At 37.7% G+C, this 24,928-nt stretch overlaps 1 protein-coding gene across 5 annotated transcripts in view; it reads right to left on the bottom strand.

Annotated features, from left to right (window-relative positions):
- LOC129364101 (AT-rich interactive domain-containing protein 3B-like) overlaps positions 1-24,928 on the bottom strand; it is a 63,061-nt gene that overhangs the window by 19,025 nt on the left and 19,108 nt on the right. For all 5 annotated transcript variants that reach the window (XM_055036533.1, XM_055036535.1, XM_055036534.1 and 2 more), the window contains exons 3-4: positions 11,167-11,241; positions 10,958-11,030 (exon numbers count right to left, since the gene is read on the bottom strand). In XM_055036533.1, coding sequence (XP_054892508.1) covers positions 10,958-11,030; positions 11,167-11,241 — 148 coding nt within the window. The remainder of the gene's footprint in view (positions 1-10,957; positions 11,031-11,166; positions 11,242-24,928) is intronic.

Here is a 24,928-nt window from a genome sequence, read left to right as displayed (position 1 = left end):
TCTATATAGTTATTACAATCTTGATATTGACTTTGTGCAGCACTAATTTAGATTATTTGAATAATCAATAAATTGAATAATTAGTGGACAGATTTCTTGACTAACTCACTGTCTAGAAAAGGAGAACCAAACAAAGCCTTCTTGTGCCACAGCTTAAACCTTGTAATGAGAAAGCTCTAATGGAGTTTTAACAATGAGCTGACATTAATCCTAAAAATTGCTGTTGGCAAAGAATCTAAAAGTGAATTGTTCAACTGAGTGATGAGTCAGGGAGTTTCTTTCTGGGAGTTATTACAGCGAGCCAGAAGCCAGTAAATAAAAGAGCTGTCTTGTGCAGTGTAAAGGAGAGAAAAACTGGCGAGGCTCCAAACAAAGGTCAGCTGCTGCAAATCTCACTGTGTCTAGTCGAATCATTGGGAAGCCTGTCAGGCTGCACACAATGACACCATTAGCAACTGAATTGCATGATTAGAAGCTTTTCCGCTGCAATTTGGCAGTAAATCGTTCTTACCCATAAAGACGATAGATTTGTTTTCCATTTTTTAATGCTGTGAGCAGTGAAACCTTGACAGGCTTCCCAAGTACTTTAAAAATAGTGCTAGATGTCTAGTTGCACAAAAAGGAGAAAGAAAGGGAGAAATATGAGTCCTTCTCCATGGGTCATAACGATGGGTCACCTGGTGAAATAGGGGAGGAGGGGGATTGAAAAGGTTGGATGGCACGAAAAGTGAGATGGCCTCTCCAACTGTAACCCAAGTCCCGTCAGTCCCCTGAGACCCGGCAGATCAACTGACAAGACCCCAATCAACAGCACAGGGTATGGAGCCAAATGAGAGATGGATGGGTGAATACATGGCTGCATGGACATACTGAAGGATGGCCAAAGTGTAATCAGACACAAACAGCTACACAAACAAGTTGTAGAGTATTTTCATTAGACCAATTATCTCAGAAGAAAGTCCAGAGAAGCACTGAAAAGAAATTTTGCAGCAAATTGCAGGTGCTGTATTTGGATGAAGAAGAAAAGGAACTCACAAATAATGCATAATGCTTACCTCCATGAAATATTCTCCTACCTGTGTTGTTTTTTAGATGTAGCTAACCAACAGAAATAATATGTATGTCCACCCTTTAACTTGGGGCTTGTGTTTAATAGCAATAATTGCTTCAATACAATCTTGCCTATTTTGTGAAGCCTACCGATCCGCACTGCAGTAATACCCATGAAGGCTGCAAACTTTTTGCAAACAATTCTAGCATAGGTCATTAAGGTCAAACACTTCAATTTTAGTCTCACAGGACGTGAGAAATCAAGGTCATTGTCTGTGTAGCTTTATAAAAACTGTGATCTGGCTTTTTCTCTTGCTTTTGAAATAATAACTTAATCTTCTCTGAGTGCAGATATTAATGGTGCTTGAAACACATTTATTTTCTTGCCTCTTTTCTTTCGTCATCATTTTTTTACCCCTCTTTCTTCAAATTTTCTGTGAGGCTTAGTATCTCAGACAATAAAAATTACAGTATCAATGATGTCTAAGAGCAATCAGATATTCCTGCATGGCACTTTACATATGATATCCGAGCAAATATTGCATCCAAACAAAACCTTGTATTTGAAAAACGTGTGAACACTGATATTATGATGGTCAGAGTGGTTGAATAAATATTGTGATATAGTCCATAATTCTCTGATTTCTTTCCATTATGTTGCACAAAGAAGCAGAGTGCTTTGAGGTTTTGTCTTGGCATAAATTCAAGAGTGAATTTCAAATTTGAGTTCATAATGTGAGCTTTCCCAACTTGTTTTTACACAAAATGTAATGCATGCACATGTGGAAAATTCTGAAATTAAAAAGTGACAATTTCTCAAATGAAATCAAGAAAAAAAAAACATATTGTGCTGTTTAACAAATAGAAAAAATGTTTTTATTATCACGCATAAACTAAAAACAGAAAACTGTAATCTGATTTAATTCCACAGGGTAAGGGGAAAAAAAGATTTGTAGATTTTGAAATTATCCTGCTGTATGGTTTATTTTGATTATCGTTCCTATATATAAGCAGGGATAATCTTGTGATTCCTTTTTTTTTTGCTCAACTCAAACAGAGAGAGGTAAATAGGTACAGTTTTCTCATCTCTGTCTCGGAGGGTTGCATAATACAATGCAAGTTGATCTTTTTCGCAATATCACTGTATGCAACATGGATATCGCAAACAACTTCCTGGTATGCAACATTAGTTGCCTAATTTTTCAAATACCTAGCAATCAGGCTCTCTCTATATATAATATATTTGTTTAATGCAACCTAAATACTTTCAGTCTCAATATTGATGTGAAATCAAAATTTCATTTTTATCCCCCCCCAAGTAGCTGTATAGATTTATTGTTTTTGAGTCAGTGTTTGCTATGAACTCAAAGTTGACAAATGTTAGTACTTTAGTTATTTGTCAATTCATCTCAAGTCACATCATCATTGCAACATTCACCAATATGATCAGACACAACATGTTTTCCTGATGTTGTGCAATCCTAGTTTTCAGCAGGTGAGCCAAAAATAAAAATAAAAACACATTTAAAGAAAACCAAAGAGTAAATACAGTGTTTCACTCACTGTTTTGGTGTGTTTGGATGGGATAAGTTTAGATTTTCAAAATACCTGGTTTCTCAGAAACATAAAAGATGACCTCTGCTCCATATTTACATGCAATGGAAAATTTAGAGAGAAAAATAGCCCTTTAGCCTGACCCTGTAAACAGCCGTCTTTGATGATGGAGCAGAAAATGTCGAGAATGCTTATGTGACAGCAACATAACAATGGATTATTAAGGGAGGAACTCTGGCAGTAGCTGCAGATTTTTTTTTTCCAATTTAAAAAAACCGAAAGAACAAAGCACCAACAGCCAGAGAGAATGACAATCTTGTACAAAGATAAATGCAAATTTGAAGTCAAACAGAAAAGTACATTTATAAGAATCTAACACAGTTTGCCAAGACTGGTGGTAGTTTACAAGTCCAACTGATTATTTTCTGTTTTAAAGGCAATGCAAGAAAGAGACATGTTGGTCCTTTAAAGCAAGCTTCATAAAACAGCTAACTGCTTCAGTCAATAACCACCCAGATTGACAAATAAAGCCATCAGCTTTATTTGGAGCAGTGATCAATATGAGAGAGACATCTGCAGCTATACGTCGAGGAGAAAGACAAATATATTTAAACAAAGGAGAGCATGTGGGGGGTTACACAGCCATCCGGGAAAATTTAACTCACATCAATGCAAATTACTTTTGGCTTGTGGAATCCATGACACCGTGTTAGGCATTTGTCTTTTAGGGCATTTAATGGACAGGGGCAAGTATAAGAGAAGTCTATCATTATATTAAGATCTTATTGTTCTAAATAAAACCTAAAAAAAAAAAAAAACATGGGAGCATGCACTGTGGCAGAATGTATACTATAATTTCTAAAGGCTACTTCGGAACTATGGGATATCCACTATACAGATTGTTAAACAAAATGAAAAAAAAAAAAAAACACAACACATCAACATAAATGTCACCGGCAGAGATTGTAGCATCTGTGCTTCACATCCACTTGGGCCCTTGTTTTCCATTAGGCCCCTTTGCACTCACATCTTGGTGTCTGTGCGGCTCATGGAACGTCGTTGCAGAGCCCGCACTGGAAGTGAGCTCAGGGCTATTGTATTGGTGTAGGGCTCCTCTGGGGGCTGTAATGCATTTCATACCATCCATCACAGGGGTGTGGAGGGCAGGAAACATTGCCTTAAGAGCACACACAGGACACAGATGGAGAAGCAAGACATGCAGAGATAGCAGAAGTTTGGGAATTTGTTGATCAGAGGGGGGATTCTAGGGAAATAAGCTTCTGAAAGCCTTCAATAACAATTTCTTGAAGATCTTCTAATATACAGCACAATAAATAAAAGAGGACAATTAACTACTACGGTGTCGTTATAATGTTCCTGCACCCAAGGATATTTTTTGCAGTTCTGCAGTGCATCGCGATTAAGAGTCTTTCAGCTCCGAACCTGACCAAATCTTTGTACATTACAGTCATAATAAAAGATCAACAGCACTGAGGCAATCTGTGCATGTTGAAATGTCTCCCCAAACGAAAAAGGAAATAGCAAGGAGGTGCATGGGGTTGGGGGCTGGGAAGCAGAGGAAAGGACTTAAAGAGCAGCCTTGGCTGGAAAGAAACAGAAAATGAAGTCTTAAGATTTCCATTTAACCTCCCCCAACACAAGCATAAAAACAAAACCATCAGGAAAACTACTATTTCCTTTTGTTTTGAAGGAAAAGCGTAACCCTGAAGATGTAAGCTCCACAAAGACGGGGCTGTAATTTGCCAGCCACTGGGTGGAGTGCCACAGAGTTAAAGATAACGTCAGCACCCAAATATATCAAGATGGAAGCCGCAACACGTTTGATCGCAAATGCTGGGGGAGGATGTGTTCAAAAGAGACGTTTTGCCTCTTTTTTTGAGTTTTCCTTGGAGCAATGATTAAAAAGCTGCGGTTGGCGTCAGTGTATCATTAAGGTTGCCACCCTTTCCTGAAAATCGGACCCCTCTGCTCCAGCTTCTGGTTTTCTAATGTTTTCCTGATTATCTTACTGTCTGACTGGTGAGCTCAGGCGGCTTCTGCTCCCTGACAAAGTGCCTTGAAAGGGAAATGAAAGCGCAAGGCCTCGTTTCTGCTCAGGCTGGCTGATGTCTCCTTTAACCTCTGCTCAGTCACCCTGGCACCCTGTCTGCCCTTGTCTCCTCCTGTGGTTTCCATGTCTGCCCTTTTCATCCCTTATTCTCCATTTTCTCTCTTTTCACACTTTAAGACACACAACGGTCTCTCCCTTGTCTGCTGCCCATCAAGGGCTCCCTATCAAAAACGCTGGACCCCACTTATTTAGAGATCATTAATCATGCTGTGTAGGACAGGAGGCCCTTTAATCCAGTCACTCCCCCTCGAACCTGACCAAGCAGGCCGCAGTGCGGCCCTCCACCCTTATCCCCGTGGTGTTATCAAGTTTCAGTGGTTGTAACTGTAGCACAATAAACAGAGAGGAAAGTAGCATTTGGAGGGGGTAGAAGAGGAAGGGGCTGGAGTCACAAGGTAAGAAGAGAGGAAAACAATTGTCCGTTCTTCATTACATTTCATTGCTTCTCTCTTAGTAAAACATGCTTACCAGGATTATCTTTATGGAAGAGTATTGGATCCATCTAATAGCCATCTCTAACCAATCAAATTAATCTGTCTGGAATGGAAAACTTTTTTTTAAATGAAATACCAACACTTCATCTAAAATATACTCACAATACCTTGTGCTTTTATTGTCAACCCAACCAGGTGCTGCCGCTTTCCAGAAGTTGTGGGGTGTTAACTAAAGGAAAATGAGGCCATATCAAAGAGCCAGCGAATGTTCCCATTGTGATGTGGTGTTTGTACAGAAGGCCTGCCTGTTACAAGCACCAGTGTGAAGCTGACCAGGGGAGTCATATAATGCATACATGGATCCCCCTGAGCCCATTCATGGTGTAATTGGTGTGGACAGAGCTCTGGGTCTCTGGGTTACAGTTGGGGAACTTCCTCTAATGCCTTGCTGCGAAGGCACTTTTCCCACACTACAAATCCCATCACAGCTGCAAAAAAAAGCTAAATCTGGACTAAAGAATTTTTTTTTTAATATTGGAAAATTGGCAAAGGAATATTTTTGTTTATTTGTCCTTAAGGAATTGTATTTTGTTTTTCAAACTGTGCATGGCATAAGTTAACCAACACACATCATTTTCATTCTAGAAAAACCTAATTCAAGAAACAAAATTTGCCACTCTTGCAACCTTGATCAGAGCAAGCAGATCTTACAACATTTCTCACAACCTTAATTGTTCATCTTTGTCATCTCTCATCATTTTTCCAGCTATTTTCTCATGTTCCCTAAAACTTTTCCTTGGCCAATGAAGAACTTATGCTCAAACATACAAATTGTGCTTATGATTTCCAAAAATTTAACAAACCCAGATTTCCTAGCACCTCAAATAAGAAATGTTTTGTCTTTTATTTTTTTCAACTAATTTTACTAATTTAACTCAAAAGTGTTTTTTACATGTATATGCAGAGTGATGCTGATTTAACCTGTTTAGTGTAAACTTCTGCAGAAAATGCAGCAATTAAAAAATGTATTATCTCCAAGTTTAACAGTAAATAAAATGTAACTTCTCAACAGTTAAAGTAAACTTTATGACATATGGCATTTTTCCAAATAAAACTCATAAAAAAATAAATTAATTTAAAAAAAAAATCACTGACAATGTTGCGCTCGAACAGCTATGACTGTCAATTAGCTAGTAGGAAACAAAAAAAAATCTGGTCTTTCTCCAAACAGCGAACTCTCCAAACATAAGCTCTACCAGGACAATGACATTCTTTAGAGCAGGAGAAGTAACTGCAGGAAGAAGACTCATCTGCTATTTTCAGTGTCAGTGTAGGTGTTTAAAAATGAAGTCAGAGGAAACACAAAACGGTTGTAAAAAGCTGTGAAAAGGAAACTGAATTTCCTTCAGCAGCAAGTCGTCTGTTCATTCAGGCCGACACAACGTGGAGCGAGATGTCAGCAGATAAATGGAAATTGAAATAATTAGAGCAAAATCACTTTTCCTTTTTTCTTTTGGAGAATCTGATTCTCTCTGTCTCACGGAAAGCAATATTAGACCCTCACTCGAACAATCCTAATCAACAAATAAAGACATTTTAAAATGCAAACTTTGTAACCTTTTGAGCTTGTACTAAAATGACAGTGAAAACCCTCCAATAGCTGCAGAGCTGTATGATGCCGACTGTTCTAATATAAATAATGATTCATTATGAAAAAGCTTGTTTTATCTACTTTACAGTTACGACCAATATATATTCACAAAATGAATCAGACTGCAATTTAAACATCCTAAATATTAATACCAATAGTTTTTGCTAAAAAAAAAAATATTGGTATTTATTTGGAATGAATCCTGTAGAAAAAGGTTGAAGAAATCTTGTGAATTATTTCTGGTTTGATTTTATTTGGACAGACGTGTTTTTTTTTATAATCTGAAACGTTTTACAGTCGTTTTGATTTCAGTGATGTAGAGACACATTTCTGCAACTTTTGGGTGTTTTTGAGAATTTTCTTTTTTGATTGTAAATTTAAATTAAGACCATATTTTTTTCATTGTATTCAGCCAGAAGAAAGATAAGTGTGTTATTTCTGATTTCTTAAGAAGAAATCGTAAATGGATTAAATTAGTATCTGCAGGTCAGAGCTTCACAAAACTCAAGCTGAATCTAAATAATAAATACATGGAAATAAATAAAAAGGAAGAGAAATCACTTGCCCTTCTAAATGGTGACATGCAAAGTTTTTTTTCTCCTTTTTTATAGGTAGAGGAAAAGGAGGAACTGTTGTATTTAGTCCCCTCCCCACACCCTTCTGTTCTTGACTGGTGATTTCAATGAACAGGAGCCTCTCTCTTTGGCTCTGTCCATCACAGTCTGTGGCCATTAATCATCTCAAGTGGACAGCGCTGAAAGGCAGTTGGCAGCATCAGTCTTTTTTCCCCTTCATCATGTAGACTAATTTACACCACCCCTAATTCGCAGCCCCACTTTTTCTCCTCTCTTGTCCCCCCTTTCCACGATGACACAGCAACTGGTTATCCAAGCAGGACAATCCCTCTCCAGCTTAATCGAAATCCTTAAGGCGGTTAATGGTGACAAGCCAGATTGAGGCTTTTTCCTTCCCTACAGAGAGTAGAATCGAGACAGGAGAACCATAATGGATCTAATGAATAGCCGTCGTAACTTATCAGGGCAATGTAGACTCCTCCAATGTGGGCAGCTCTAATCCATTTATATTACATGTACATGTCAGGCCATTAGCTAATGTTTGCTCCTGCAACAAATAATTAATATATACATGAGGTTCTTGGGTTGATTAAGGCTGAGATTATGCTCAATAATTACTAAACAACAAACACAACTGAGTTCAGCCGTAAATGCAAAACAAGATGCCAGCAGAAGATAAGAACTATTATGAAAAGTTAGCAAAAAGGTAAAGGTTGAAGAGGCAGTTTGTGAGTAGCTTCTGCTTTATCTGTGATCCAGAGAGCATCAATGGGCCCCTCACACAATTTAGGACAGCTGCTGAAATTCCTTCACCATTAACACACACACAGGCATGTTTTTAAACTGCAGAGGCAGGAAATGGGAATCCCTCGTAATTTTTCCTTCCGCTGTTGCTTTCCTTTCAAGACTCAGAGGCCCCTTGCCAAGGTGGGAAAAATCACCTCACCATTTGTCTGTCCCATCTCAAGAGTTTACTGAATTTTGCTGAACCTCACAAAATAAAATAGTATTTCTAAACTTTTTACTTAATAAATTAGTTTTGTAAATCAAATTTTTGATGAAATTGAAAACAAAATGAAAACAAATTCAAATTATTTTGTGAGACTTTAAAGTAAAAGATGTGAACTCAGAACTTGAAGAGTAACAGTTCAATCAAAAATTAGGATTAAAAGTCAAATAAAACATTTTAGAGAAAGAAAACCTAAAACGTATAAAATCACAAAAGAAGTGTGGCCACAAATTGATAAAATTTTAGGTAATCTCCAGAAGCTGTAGTATTTGTTACTGACTGTTGACCCTTGCACTCCCTCACTACCTCACACTTGTACAAGATGACACAGGAACGTGATCCGTGCAAGTCGACTCCTCTAACGCTTTCTGTAACACACACCAGAAATATAATTTGGCTCAAACTCCTGCACAGATAAACAGCACAACTCTTATTGTTTTTAAATCTAAACTTAGGACTGTAGAAGTATATAACCAGGTTGAGAGAAATTGAGAGAAGTATGTCCTGAGTTCAAAGGACCTGAAAAACTTAAGTCTCTCTGGCTCTGCTCAATCCATTACAGTCTAAACAAGAACTCCAGGTGTGAAGACCAGATCAAGGAGAGGCCGCTGTTTTGTAGATGGTGCTTTGGCATTAGACAAGCTCAAAAATCATAAATTTTTGTGGCATTTGTTTGTAAAGAGAAAAATTAGTTACATGTTTTTAGTCTGAGTTTAGTTTGAGTTTCAGAACATCAATATATGTAGCCTGTTCTGGAAATCAGCCACCAAAGACCCAACAATGAAATGATTACATTTACTAATAGCTACAAGAGATTGTTTTGCTTGCATCTTATTTTTAGTGCATGACCTTTCCAAACTTTTTGATACTGTTTTTAATCCTACTGATGATGTCAAATGTAAATATAGACAGAGAACTAATGTTTGTAGAAAGTTTTGGAAATGAACTTGAAATGTTTCAACATTTAGGCGTCCCAGAAATATGTAACGATGTTTCACCAACAAAACTTTGAAAATGTGGTGAGCATTTGTATTTACCCTCCCCCAAGCCAGTGCTTTGTAGAAAAACCCTACAAGTACATTTCAAGTTCCTGTAGGATGCATCTTTACCAGCTTAGTATACATATAGACTGCGATTTCTGCCCATTTCTCCCCATCACTTTGGTTCAGTTAGATTGAATAAGAAGCATCCGTAAATAAATTTTAAGTCTTACAACAGATTCTCAATTGGTTCTGGGTCTGGGCAATTGCAACACACCAATACTCTTTGATCTAAACCAGGGGGCTTTAAATCCAGGCCTCAAGGGACGATGTCCTGCAAGTTTTAGATGAATCAAATGGCTGAATCGCCTCCTCAGTATGCACTCAAGTTCTCTGGAGTCCTACTAATGACCTCATTATTTGACTCAGGTGTGCTGAAGTAAAGAAACATCTAAAAGTTGCAAGATACCAGCCCTCAAGGCCTGGAGTTGAAGACCCCTGATCTAAACCTTTCCATTGCTGCTCCGGATGTATTTTTAAGGTTGTTGTCCTGCTGAGATGTAAAGTGTCAGATCTTCAGCAGTCTATCTAATCTAAACAACTAGTCTATTGACTATTCCTTTTATATAGATATCAGAGTGAAGGGGGCTAAACACAAATGCAAAGCAAATGTTTCAGATTTTTTTGTGAAAAGATCAAAAAAAACAATCAGTTGTAGCATTTGAAAATAATGTTCTCCTTTTTGTAGGTTTAGCAGCTTAATTTATGATTAAATACATTAAAATCTATAGTTATAATGTGACAAAAGATGAAAAGTTTCAAAGAGTATGAATACTTTTGCAAGATACACATATTACTCACTAAATACAACTATCTCATAAACCACACACACATCTAGAGCACCACAATGAGATTCACTGTAGGAGATATTACTTAAGCCAAATGCCTTTTTTGGCAGCAGGCTTGTATGATGAAAGTCTTGCTGCATCAGCAGTGGGAATCTGAAGGGTCCAACAGTTTGTGTAGAAGCAGTTCATGGACCCTGAATGTCTAATTCACAAACATTTAAATGAGTTTTGCCAATCCCCGATCTACTTCACTCTACTAAGGATCAGCTGAGGCAGAGCTCACCTGCTGAGACCTTATGGCCAATAATCTTAGGACTGGTGGCCAGACATGTTTTTGCCTGTGTGGTGTGTAAAATGTAAAATGTTTTTGGAGCTGCAAAGTGACACTGCACACTTCTTAGACAAAACAGGCAGAAAACAAGATGATAAATATTCAGTCCATACTGGAAATATGAAACGAGAGCAAATCCCTCCTACTATTAGCCAGGGAAATACTCTTGATGCAAACACCACAAAAAGTCCTCCTTTCCATGAACAAACCACACCAACTGTTGTTCTGACAGACATGTAAAGAACATTGTAAAAATTGTAAAAATGTTTACAATTCTCTTTTTTTAATCCTTAATCCTTGTTAACCAATCCTAACAAACCTTCACTTTCTTTGATAATTTTGCCACAAAATATTTGATTCAGTCTGTTGTTGCTGCTTAATGTCTTGTTCTTACCTCGTTTCTGCATGAAGGTAAAGAGATCATCCAAAAATTCCTTCCTTTTCGGATCATTGTCCAGCTCATACAGCTGCAGGTCAACACAGAAACATATCAGGGAATTTAATGCAAGTTTTGTGGCTGCTGTAGACAAGGATGTCTTAATACAAAATTCAGTGAACCGTGTCATTTTTAAGCCCAGATTTTGTTGACTTTAACAAGCTCACCTTAGCAAAGTCTCTGGAGGCTTCTCCTCTTCCTCTGTTACTGTCAGCCTCATCTGTCCATCCAGCACTGCCATTCTGAAACACAATAATTAACACAGAAAACATAAAGGTCAAAAAACAGAGAAAAAAATTATGCCAATCAAACAGAGAATTTGTATGAACACAGATAGAGTAGAACCAAAACAACACATCACAGAGATGTATAAAATTTTAGTTGCTGTGAATGAACTCTGGATGTTATTTCTTCTAAAAGTGTTCACTTGGTTCTTTTCGTTTCACTGCAGGTCAAAACATTTGTGCTGGACTCAAGGGAATAGAAAACCAAGCTATAAATTAGCTAAAACAAACATCCAGCTATAAAAACTGGTGGAAAAAAACCCAACAAAAAACTAATGTAAACTCGGAGCTAAAAAATGCATTTATCCAGGGGTTGAAAGAGCAACTTCTGGAGTTATTATACCCCTGATCTCTTAAATTCCCCTCCCCCTTCATCCTCAAACATCTCTATTTGACCTAAACCATCTGCATCTGGACCTGCCCTGCCCCCAACTAGGTCTTCCGACCCAGCTGGATACACGGGCCCCCCATCCTTCAATCTTAACGCAGCTGTGACGGGTGGCCAAGTTCATAGAGTGTAGCTGGCTGTCAGGAGGGGCCAGAGGAGGGTGGGCTGGACACTTGCCTTAGCGTGCATCTCTGCAGGCCTGCACATACACCCACATACACAGACATAAATGTGCAAAGGCTAATCATCAATGTGTGCATGTTTGTGAGTGTAGGAAGGAGGTGTGAGGGGGGCATAATGGCCCCACAAGACGGGAAGAAAGAAAATAAAGGCAGAAAGGAGTGCACGGTATGTGCAGACCAGGAATGTCTCTTAAAGACAAAACCTATAAAAGCATCAGGAATCAAAACAAGATCCTTTTGGAGGGAGACGTTAATAGCAGCAGGACGGGGTCTAGTTTCAACCAGGAGCCTATTGGTCAGTGGCAATTACAAGCCCTGAAATGAGAGCCAGGAGGGCAAAGGTTGTCAAGGCCTCTGAGAGCAAGTCATTTTCACCCTCTCACTCTCGTGTGTCTAACTGTTGTCAACATTCATGCTCCCTAAACAAATATTCATCAGCCATCAACCTGGACAACCGCTGCAGATGGTCTGTTTCAAGGTTACCAGATAAACGCATGAGGAGTTGTGAAAGAAAGGCAGTCATGCCCCCCTAACACACACACACACGCGCGCACTCGCACACACGCGCACACACAGACGCATACACACACACATACACACAAAGTGTTTTTATAAATAACAACATACATAAAATATATATGTCCAACATGTTTCTAAGGCAAATGTTTTTAAGCCTTCAGTGTTAAAAAAGTGCTAATGTAAAACACCTTTTCCTATTAAACTGCATAATCTGACATGTGACAAAGATTACAACTGGTTGATTATGTGGACATAAAACATACATTGTGTGCAAAGGACAGTAAGGCCTCCATATGCACTGTAATTTGATCGCTTTTGTTAAACTTTTAACCTTTATGAATGATTATGACTAAAGATACTTCAGATTTTAAATAAGCATATAGAGACTGTTATAGGCTTCTGTTATAGGCTTCTGACCTTGTTTAGGTAGGTTTTCAGTTGTGCTACTTGAAAGATAAAAATATTTTGCATTGGAAAAAGACATGATGAAAGTGCCATCTAAACAAAAAAATCTGCTCCTGCATACTCACATTACTAACCAAAAAAGAAACCAGTGCGATATACTGAAAACTAAAGGTTGCCTTCATTTTGATAATTAGTGTGCTAGTTAGTAGACACTGCTGAGCATGAAAGAAACAACTCATCAGATCATGACAAACTAATCTGAAATGCTGTTTCACAGTACTCTCCATTTGAGGAAGTGTATCCCCCGACATGGTGCTGCACCCACCAAGTTTTACCATTGAAATGGTGAATTTAGAGCGATGTGCAGTGTTAATTTTCTTCCATACATGTTTGTTGTGTTCCTTTGGCTCCTTCTATGATTAATGCTAAGTTTATACTTGTGCCATTGTGCATTTTGTAAGCTAACCCTGCTTTAAACTGTTCCCTAGTATTTATTGTGCTACTTGTTTACTAATGTTCTTGAAGAAACCTCCTTCTCCTCTACTATAGAACAATGAATTATCCAATTTGTTGGTGGTCTTTTATTCATTAAGAAGCCAAGCTGTTACTCTGAATTATATAAGCATTAATTGTGTCCTTTGTTGTTTTTTCAAGCCCTAATTAACTAAACCAAAAGAAGGATTAATAGTTTTATTACAAAACTAAAGCATATTTTTGTAAACCAAAGACATATTTCTAGCTTACAAACAAAGATAATTCCAACATGCAACTAAGGATTAGAACCGAATGAAGGTGCAAAGGTGCAGGCAGTAGCCGGCGGGTCACTGGACTTGGAAATGTTAAGGAAACACAAATGTGTTTATACACAAACCACATGGACACTTTCACACACATACACAATCATTATTCCCTGAGGGACACTGTTATGGGAGAGCCAGGGTCAAGGTGTTGTGACATCAAATGAGAACAAAGGTAACCGAGTATTACTGTGCAGTCAGTACGTTATATTGAAAACTAAAGGTTGCCTTCAGTTTTCTGGCAACTAAAGTGCCTGAAAACCTTTAGTCACCCGACTCAGGTTTTTTCCAAAACTCAGGTTTTTTCCAAGTTGCCTGTAAAAGTAAAATTTTGAAACAGACAAATTCGGTAACTGACACACACAATAAAGAAGAACCTGCAGTAAAAACAAGAAGTTGTTTAGGGAAACAGAAGTTTAGGTCAAAATGCAACTCATTGCATAAATATTTATTCTACTTTAACTACATTTCCCATGAGCTAAAAAATATTAAGCTATAAGATATCTTTAAAGAAAACAATGATTTTGATGCAATAATAAATCAGAGATGCAACAATTGTCTTGCCAAGTTCAGCTACCGAAACATTTTTTTTTTACCTCTCAATCCAAAACATATTTCAGAATTAAGAGCATTTTCAAAGAAAAAATAATTTTTAATGAAAAGCCTGTGTGAATGTAATTAGTGGACAAAACAGTTACCAAGTAGTTTAAAACAAACTTGACTATAGAGTGGGAGGAGAGAGGCAGAGAAGCCTGTGTTAAATATAGTGGTAGATTAGTAGAAAAATAATTGAGGTAAACATCAACCAGAAGAAAACCATTTGCTTTCTTTAGGAATCATTTTCATCCTATCTTCCCGTTACATCTGGGAAGACACAGATCAAAAATAGTTCAGCTCACTGAACATTGATATTGAAGCAACTTTTTAGTTGATTTCACCTGACACTTTAAATGCAGTCAACCATTAAAATAGAAGCACAGTTAAAGTACTTTAAATGTGCAAAGTCACCCAGATTGTTTATATCAGGAAATAATGTGGATCAAAAGACACATTTTTGGAACAGAAGAAGAAATAACTTCTATAATTGGCTTCATTCAGACTCCCTTAATGTCAATGTCAGGATATCTGACCCAACACTCTCAACACCCAAAGGTTTAGTGGCTGATCGGTCTTGGATGACCTAGTCTGGCTGGAGGTGGAAGTCCTACTGTGGAGGGATCCAAAGAACCGAACAAACAAAGAACTTTTGTTTAACAAAGAGGCCGGACACAACTGAGTCAATAAGAATCACCCTGTTCAGACTCCAAATAAAAGCTTGTTCTACATTTGTTTATGTGGAGCAATGCTCAGTCAGAAGTTAGTCTTATAGCATGCGATTTTTGCATCAATATCCCTGTTCGAAATCCAACATAAAAAAATCTCAGGACATCCAAAGCTGGGAATGAAAGAGACCACGGTTGTCATTTCGGAAAGGGATCACTCCTGGCTGACTGAAGCAGTGCTGTCAAAAAGCGTTTCGAAGCAGAGAGTCTGACTTTACCACATGCTGGACGCAATCAGCGCTTTCTACTCTTGTCCAGAGCCGACAGTGATGTGAATGCTGCTGGATTTTTACAAATCTCCTACTTATTATCACAAAACTCATCATTACATCACCAAAAATTATTTCTCTTGACCTGTTGAAAAAGATCTCCTATTTTATTTTACCTCTAATTACCTCTAATTATGCTGTGACATATATTTTTTTTGCATCTTTAATTATTTGCTTTGTTGTATCTTACTAATTAATAAATGATGTGACATTTTTTCCAAAAGATTGTCCTTGCTTATTATTTTATATATAAAAAAGCTTAAAAATATTAAGAATTTTTAAATTTTTATAACGTTTAAAACTAGTTTCCTCCTAGTGCAAGCCCACTTTTGTTTCTTGTTCATTCAGGAGAAGTGAATGGTGAACTTCTTGCAGTCTGTCAGGTTTCCTCAAATGTGATGAATAAACTCAAGTTAACTGCATTGTTTGATAACTAGGATCAATTTGAATCTATGTGCTTGACTTTCAATCTGTCTGAGTGCATTATATTGACATTTGTTGGTAATCAGCGCTGTGTACTGGTTAGTAAACTGAGATAACACATAGGTTGAGTTTCAGATTGAATTTACTTTGTTAAAAAATGATTACATCGAATTGATAATAAGTCTGATCGGGTGATTTGTGGACAATGTTACTCACTGTGACTAATAGTTTGCTTCATTACATATTTTACTTATGCTGTCTCTGGTGAAGAAAACGCTCATATGCACACAAATGCAAAGTAATTATAACAGGAGCCAATAACCAGGAGTAGACATGTTGGCTCTTGAAATGAGACCTTGGTCAGCTGAGGAATGTTAACACCATGTTGCTCCTTGTAAAGTTAAGAGTGGCTACTGATGTGTTTGGTCCGCTCCTTATGATCAGTCACCTCAGCCCCCTCATCACGTCCACCACTCCACCCAGAAATGACTTTAAAAAAAGTTCCCACACCTTCCCACATTTTATGGAAGATGTGTACATGACTTGACATGCCTAATGTATTTAATAACTGTTTTATTGAAAGCAGTGTAACACAAAAACCTCTTACACGAGTGTTGGTTGATGCAAGATTTGTTTGACATCCATCACAACTAAAACTGTAAAGACAATTGTTTTGCTCTCAGCAGGACACAACTTTGCAGCTTGATGTACACACACAAAAATGCAGAGTTTCATATGGAGTCAGTATGGGTGTGACTAATAAGAATTGTTTGTGTTGAAAATACTGGTGGATGTATGTACACACACATATATAACAAACACCTATCTGAGAAGTCCACAGCTCTTTACTAGAAAAAATTACTTTTACATTTACTTTACATTTTTGACTGACTTATCTGACAAGTAAGGCTGCATTCAGCAATGGTTTAAAAGAGGGGGGGATGTACACTCTATGAATCAAGAGCTTGTTGAACTGCCTTTAGCAGGTATAACCTGAAGTTTTCAATAAGACTAACTGTGGAAGAATTTCAAGGTTTGCTGTCAGTCATTTCAGCACAGCTCTTTTAACAAATGACCTCAGTATTTATTTTAGATATGGGATGGGCCAAACATGCATTTTCTTTTTCTTTTTTTTAAAGGTAATTCTGGTAGATATTCTGCTTCCTGTTAGAATCATCTCTCCGGTAAAAGATGTGCGCAGGTGTTAGATCTCTGCTGCATTGCTTCACATTTAACTCTCGACAATAATTTGGCATACAGAGAAGTTCATGATTGGCTCAATGACTGCAAGATACTAGGTTCTTCTGGGTGCAAAGCAAATCCACATCGTCACCTACTCAGGTGGTATGACATGCGTTATAGTCAATTATCTTATTTTCTTGTCTCATCTGTCGAAAGGACATTATTCCATAAGTAGTCCATTTAGGTTCACACTTGTAAACTTGTCTTGCCATTTTCTTCTTTGAGAGAACAGGCCTTAACCAGACAATTTTTTCAAACAAGCTACATTTGTTTAACTGATTCTTAGTGTAATGTGGTGAATTTTCACAAGTAACATAAGTCCTGCTAGTTGCATTTTCTTGAACACTGCAACAATTGCTTCTCCAAGGCACTGCTGATGCATTTTCTCCTGTCGAACAATGAATAGATTGATGATTGGTTAATCAGATGCATCTAATGAGTATCTTCTGGCCTCTATCTTCACTTGTAAATGTCATGCAAGAAGCTACTGGACTGTGCCTATTTTTTCAACATTCATGGAAACTTGAATTTGAACTTGAAATTCTATTAAGTAAATAAAAATTGTGTTCACCTAAAATATGAAAAAAAAACTATCAAAATGTTGCTTCTAGAATAATTTCACCTGTCTCTGAAACGTACTGATGCAGCCATGTTGTACATCAGTGAGTAATGACTATTTTGTGTCTTCATTTGCTTAGGCTTATGAATATCACAACAGTCACTCTGTTCTTTGTGAAGAATAAATGCAATGAGTTTCCAGTTTGATTTTGCAAAACAAGTGTGATCAGATGACAGTCCAAAATAAATAAAAATTAAAAAAGTGTACATGGTCAAACAATCCTATACATAGCTGTAGTATTAATTGAGCATGGGCTGTTTGACCAGTAACTAAAACCAAGGTTTTAAATAAGTAATTTCTGAAATCATAAAGAATTTCCATTCTATATACATTCCTAAGGTTGATTTTACTTAAACACAAGGGAAACTCAAGACCTCTACAGTTTTATGCAGGTTAAAGAAACGCTCCACTGACATTGCCACTAGTAGCAATGCACCTTACTGTCCCTTTACTTCTTAGAAAATCACATTCGCTCTTTGGAAATATTTGGATTCACAAACAATACAGACAGCCAGGATGTCTGAGTTGTTCTGTGTCTAAAGAGATGATATTCATCACAACCATTAAGGCAATAATAAAACCAGATTCTCACTGTTAATCTAGAAATAGAATAAAGGCAAAAAGGTATATCTAAACAATAAGCCCTTGAAAATAACCAAGTCTTTCAAGTCTATGTATTTGAATAAAAATAACACTAGGCTATATATTTATAGATGCTAAATTATTATAATAATTAGACTCAGAACCAAAGTATTCTTGTTTCAAATTGTAATACAGTGAAACTGTGGTATTTCTACACAAGATTATCATGTAAGAATCTCATAGCTGCTCATGCCTTTCTTCTATGCATGTGAATTATCTGCACACGCTACCATATGCTCAAACAGCCACTGTGTCTGTTTCTCTTGTGCTGTCAAAGGGTTTACTGGCCAGGCAGTGGGTGGCCTAATTACATTATGGCCATACGTGACCAACTGGTTCAGTGCCAAATCAGGGATAAGAATAACACAGCACTAAAAGTTAGCCAAAGATGGACATCACTAGGAGGAGAAAATGAAAAAAAGGATGCACTTCCACAAAAGTCCTTCACGGAATATCCCCCTTAATCAGTATCAGGAAGAAAAACACCAAAATGAATATTTTGCTAACATGCAAATGTTTTTAAATGCACTAAAGGATCATTACAACGTTCGTACTTAAAGACGAACATTCATCAGCAAATTAAAATGTGAAGTAAAAAACTGAATACATTTTTCTTGATGGTCCAATGGTGATGGTGGGAAAAAGAAAGAAAACAATAACTAAAAAACTAATTTAGCCAAAATTGCAACCAGGAGATAATACCTCAAAGACAAATGGATGCCAAACTTAGCCTGATGTTTGCATCAAATGAATCAACAGCATGTCTGACTGCAAAAGAAGGCAAGACAGTGAAAACTAGGCAGTGTAGAACTTTCTTAAAGAATATATGTGAAATGTAGACTGAATTTATGTCCCATTATTGTGATGTTTTATGGAAAACAAACTTCAGCAGGGTGGCATTCTTCATTGCACTCCATCAGACAATTCACACTATACTCTCTCACATGAATGCTAATGCATTTGTTTCAGGAAATTGTACTTTGACACTATAGAAAGATGTCCAGAGAAGAGCCACCATTTTATTGAGGCCAGGCATGCTGGAACAAGAGGGGTTAATGGCTGCTGCTTGGAGAGCTGGGGGGTGGATGGCATTGATTGCTCAGGATGTTGACAGCACTTTTCCAATTTGATAGTGCAGCTGTTATTAGATGAAGAGGCTTACCCTTAATAAAAGCATCATGTGATTTCTCTTCACTCAACTAGCTCTTAAATGCTGTAATAAGACATTCACTGTCCACTTTGGAATTGCCAAAAATGTAGTTAAAAAAATTATGTAAATACTTCGTTGAAATAAAGATGACTCAGTGTATAAATAGCTGAGAAATTTCTTGCTACACATGAACTGATGGAAACAAGTAGCACCACATCTGATCTAAAACATCTGTTCAAGCAGCCCACCACTTTAATCCTGTGAGCCCAATAAAAAACTTAAGAGTCAAAAACACATCTTTGCCATGTAAGGTCATGTTAGCCCTTAGTCATACCTCAAATGCCCTAAAGCTAACTGTCCCAGGGTACTGTCAGGGCTCTCTGTACCCCACCCTACAGAGGTACATGCCAAATCCCCAGGGCCATAGCTATTGAACACGCAGCTCAAATCAATAGCCCTGGATGTGCAAACACAGGGAAGTCCCCAGCCCCCCTCCGGACGCAATCTCACTGCAAACGTCAATACTCATCATCCTCAGTCATCTACCACTACACCAGGGAAACTGAGATGAGGGCTGGATCATAGCTCCCAGGGTGACCTAACCGCCGCGCCTCCAACAAGAAATCCTAACTTCAAGTGACATGGTTAGGGTTTCCAAGGGAAACCTTCATCAAGTTGCAGCCATCTATAAGAAACTGTGTAAACAGCCACACCTATACTCAAAGAACACACAATTCATGCTCATGCAAGCTGGATTGCTATAGCAACCCTGGGCAGTAAATCAAAGTTAACCAAATGCTGCAGTGTTCCCAGTATGAGCTCTGCTAGAACGGACTGAGGTGGGAGGGCAACTTTAGTGAAATTCGCCAACATTCCTGTACCCCAGAAACAGGACCTAACAATAACAGGATAGCCCCTCTCATCCCACAGGTACTCTTAACATCTCATTCCTAGACTAATCTTTTTTAGCCAAATTGCTGCCTGTCAAAACAGCTCAGCAAAGAAAACCTTTCAAACAGACATGGCAGCAGTAATTTAATCACAATCTTGGCCTTAAGCGGAAATCTGGATCCCAGCCAATAACAATGCTGTGAATGAAAAGTAACATTTAGAGGGTAAATTACAATTAAAAGTTTATTCCTAGTACTAGTTAAGAAAGTCATCACAAGATCCAAAATAAATCGGAAAATAAGTTTACACTACTAAAATAGATTTGTGGTTTAAGCCAAGTTATCCTACTTCTGTAAATTAAACACAAAAAGGAAAGCAAAACATAATTAATTTCATCATCCTTTTATTTTTCTTCAATATATTTGCAGAATACATTGCAAAAATACTGTCATTGCAATAGCAACGTCTGCAGCATTTATATCGCAAAGGACTATTTAGAGCAAAATAATTGTTGGCTAATAAATCCCGCCTGTTATGAACTTGAATATTCCATCCAAATATAATATTTAGCCATTTGGACGAAGTCTCACACCAGCACATCCTAACACTGGACACAAAAACTTGTAAACAGTCACAAGAGTTATGGGGTACAGAAAGAAAGAAGAAAATAGGCATACATGGTAACTGATACTGTGACTGCAATATTTCCTAATAAAGTTGTCATCGCTAGATTGTGCAATCCTAACAATGAGAGTAACTCAAATACAAAAAACATATTTTTAGCATAAGCAAAAAGAATTGTCAACAAGATGGCTGACTTAAGATACCAGTCAAAAAATATGGCTTTTCAAAGTGTGAGGCAGCTCTTCGGAGGACAAAAGGAAAATAAAGAAAACCAAGCAAAATAAAGAACAGGAAAGTGATTGTGGACCTTTAGCCAACTTCACCAAACACCGGAAACAAAATAGTTAGATTTTTATTAGCTGAAGCTATGGTGAGTAAGGAGACATAGTCTCTAGGTCAAGTAAAATAAAAAAGAAAAAGAAGCATGACCAGTTAAGAGTAAGATTTTCATGGGCTGAATCTGAAGATGCTACACTGACACGTCATTGTCTATCCAGAACCTGGGAGTTTTTTGTATTATTATTATCATTTTTACAGATGGCTAAATGTACTATACTCGCATGATTTTAGTTTCTGTACATGAGAAGACAACTGCATCATCAGTAGTCGTCTTGCCAATGGAACACAAATGCATAAAAAGTCAAGATACATCAACAATAAAAAGTCTGCACAAAAAAATAGCAAGAATACAATTGGTAGTGGGGGCTGGAGGATAGGAGGCAGTTATCTTTTTGCTGTATGAGGGGGAAAACTAGCTCTAATTCAGAAGACAATCTTTATGCAAAAATAAATGTCAAAATTAAATCATTGACATTTTTAGAATAAAAATGCTGGATCATTTGAAGTATAAAAATAAGTGACAGCCCTGAAGCAAATCTGCTTTCTCTCCCAGCATGCCTGACAAAAGTAGCACAATTGGGGTCAGAAATAGTTCAACCACATGAAATAACTGGAGTTTGATCTCTCTGTAGTGATCACTTATTGAAGCTCTTCCGACTGGGAAGTGTAGAAGGGAGGAGGGCAGAGGAGATCACATCTTTTACCTGCCAACAACTGTAAAGGATTTCACAGTGAACTGGCCATACGCTACCATCCACAAAGGCTCCGGATAATCGTGATTCCATGCGCGACAAGGAGGAAGTAAATCTCACTGGCAGCCAGGAATATATGGTTAAGTTTCTGCTGACAGCCATGTCCACTCATGATTGTACAGTCTCATAAGAAAATATTAACAGCATTTCTACAGATCCTATGAGATCAGACTGATGAGATCACAACCTAAAGGCATTCCTGCCCCTGAGTGTCCAGTCATGTTTGTAGCTATGAGAGATTTCTGGCTTTAGAGGGAACAGACATAGTGGCGGGGACAAGGGGCTAAACGTCCAAGAGCGGAGCAAGTTGCTACCTGTCTTGGCCTCAGCGGTGCTGCACCTCTAAATAGGCCACTGAAAAACAGGCCTCCAGGCAAGACCACCCCTCCCTCCATTAATCACTCCAATTACAAAGCTGAAAAAGAAAGACAGAGAAAAGAGGGAGGGGGCAGACAGGAGACACCTACAGGCAAATGGGCAGGTAGATGAACATACAAAAAGAGAAAAATAACAACTGTGTGCATTTTTCAACAATTTATTTGCACTTACTTTTTGAACCACAAGTAGAAAGAGATTGTGAATTCAATCACTCAGAAAAACAAATAAAAGAAAAAAAAGAAGAAGTGAATCTTGATATTAGCTGCAGAGTAAACATGTCTGCTGGTAACCTGTAAGTCTGGTTTGCCAAATAAACGGAGTGCGTTTGTTCAGCTCCAGCCCTTTCACCAAGACACCACATTCCTCAGGCAGAGGTCCCATCCCCCATTACACTAGATGGCCCCTTTCGTTGCCTCACACAAATGCAACGTTTATAGGGTGGTGTGGCCAGGAGTTCACACTCATTGGTTCAAAGAGCCTTTCACAGGCAGAGCAAATATTTTAGTGAATCACATCTGTGCCATCAAATACGGTGCTCCATAAGTTAACCCGTTCCTCTGCGGTTTCAGGGCCATCAGAAACTAGACCGCAGAGACAAAATTTTTCAACTACTAACAAGAAAGGAGCTTCATGGCCCCCACTTAAGGATAATTTGGTTTAGATATTTTGTTTCTGTTCTGTAAAAGTCTACAGTGACAGATATAATAATTTCTCCAGAATGTTTAAGTAGTTATTTTACAAACAACTCAAATTTATGTTCCAACTGTACATCAAAGCAGAAATTGTACAATATTCAGGGTTCCTGTCTCTTTTTGTTAGGACTTATATTGCAAAATTTAAAGCAGCTATAAGACATTTCTCTTGCGTCAATAGCTTTGGCTGAAAATACCTTGCATATCTCACAGCTTTCAAATGGCAAGCATCCACCTCACCCCAAAGCTAATGGTGACGGGAGATATCGCACAACTCTGATAAGTCTGTACACATTCTCAGTCTACTGCCAGTGCCAGTAACTTGATACATTCACAATCAACAAAAAAAACTTTTAATTACATATAAAATGACAAAGGTCATGGCGCCTGGAGTCAGATGGGTAAATGGCTTCTTTGTGAGACATGGTTAAGAAGTGTAGGGAGTGGGAGGACTTCCTCTGTCAGAAAAGTTACTGTTATGACCGCTTCTATGAATCCGGAGTATCAAATGTTCAAACCATAAGCGCAATTCACAGCTTTTCAGAGGAGTTTAAATCGATAGGGAGCGATTTCTCCGCTCAAAGCAAGAGGTATCTGTTTCCTCTCAGTGAGCGTTAAGTGTACGGGGCATTCCAACCCTGACAGGCCAGTACCCCCCTGGGAACCAGGTCTGGATGTTGCTGGCCGTCACGCATCTGGAGCTCATCTCCAGAGGCAGCGGGGAGCTACATCTCTACTGGATACTCAGCAGATTAGAGCTGATATGAATGAGTTGAGCTTTATATATCTGCTGAGCAAATAGAATATAATGTGTGTAAAAGTGAAAACTATATAAAAAAAAACACAAAAGTATACTCTTATGCAATGCATAGCCTCCATTATAAGGGAAGAAATTAAAAGCAGAGGTATGCCTGGAGGATACAAGAAAGACATCAATCTTGTGAGGTAGCATTAACAACCAACGGTCAGAGATGAACCGATTAGGCTTTTTCTGATTGACGCCAATGTTCAGTTTAACAAACATTGATAGAAGTGGTAGTTTTAAATCTAATGGAACGTCAAAGAATTGCAAGGTTAACAGCTATGCAGGGAGGATTTGATCAATAAGGGGAATTTTGTTTTTAGCTTTTGCAGTATTTGACCTGCCACACCGTCAGAAGTGATCAAGAAAAAGACTGGCAGAATTTGGCTGACTTGTCCATTTTGAATTCAAGAAATATATATTTTTTGAAATTATGTAGTTGGTTGTGGAAAGTTTATAGAACTGAATGTAGCACTGCAGGATGTCTAAAAATAAAAATAAAAAAACAGGATTAAAAAAGTTATTACAGCAGCTAAGAACGTAAAATAGGAGAATATAAACCGGATTTAGAGAATGTGCTTTAACAGCAGCAAAAAGTGTGCGTAAACCAAACTCATTTAAATGTTTAAATTTGCATATCCAAATCATGCAAAATGCTATCAAATTGCAAAAGAAACTATTCAGGGGGAGGGACATATTATTTTCTATGATGATGGTGTAATTAAGAATAATGTTCCATTTAAGTCCATTACATCAATGAAACAAAAGATCCATGTATTTGGCATGCATTATTCTACCTACCTTTTAAACAACCAATCTTATTATATTTTCTTTTTATGCTGAAAGCAATGGGCAGTCTTAGGTTTTTCTAATCACATTTATAGAGCAGGAAAACCCGAGACGTCTTTGTTTGACCAGATGGCTGACTAATCAAGGCCGGCTCTACTGGGAGTGGGTGTGTGTTTGTGTGGAGGGGACATTGAAATCTGCTTCAGACATTATGAGACCAAGTTTAATATGAATGATCATATCAGAGTTTTAACATCTGGTAAGCATTTGTAATATAGATTATTGCTAAACATCTGGACAATAAACACAGTTATTTTTGTCAAAAGCATAAACTCTGTGTTGAATCTCAAGTTCATATTTGAAATTTCTATGTCATGCTTTAATCATTTACTACTTTGGCTTTGAAATTATTGACTAAAG

This window comes from Poeciliopsis prolifica, unplaced genomic scaffold (assembly GCF_027474105.1).
Source record: "Poeciliopsis prolifica strain line A6 unplaced genomic scaffold, Auburn_PproV2 SCAFFOLD011, whole genome shotgun sequence".
Taxonomy (NCBI): domain Eukaryota; kingdom Metazoa; phylum Chordata; class Actinopteri; order Cyprinodontiformes; family Poeciliidae; genus Poeciliopsis; species Poeciliopsis prolifica.
This window is presented reverse-complemented; position numbering and strand designations above follow the sequence as displayed.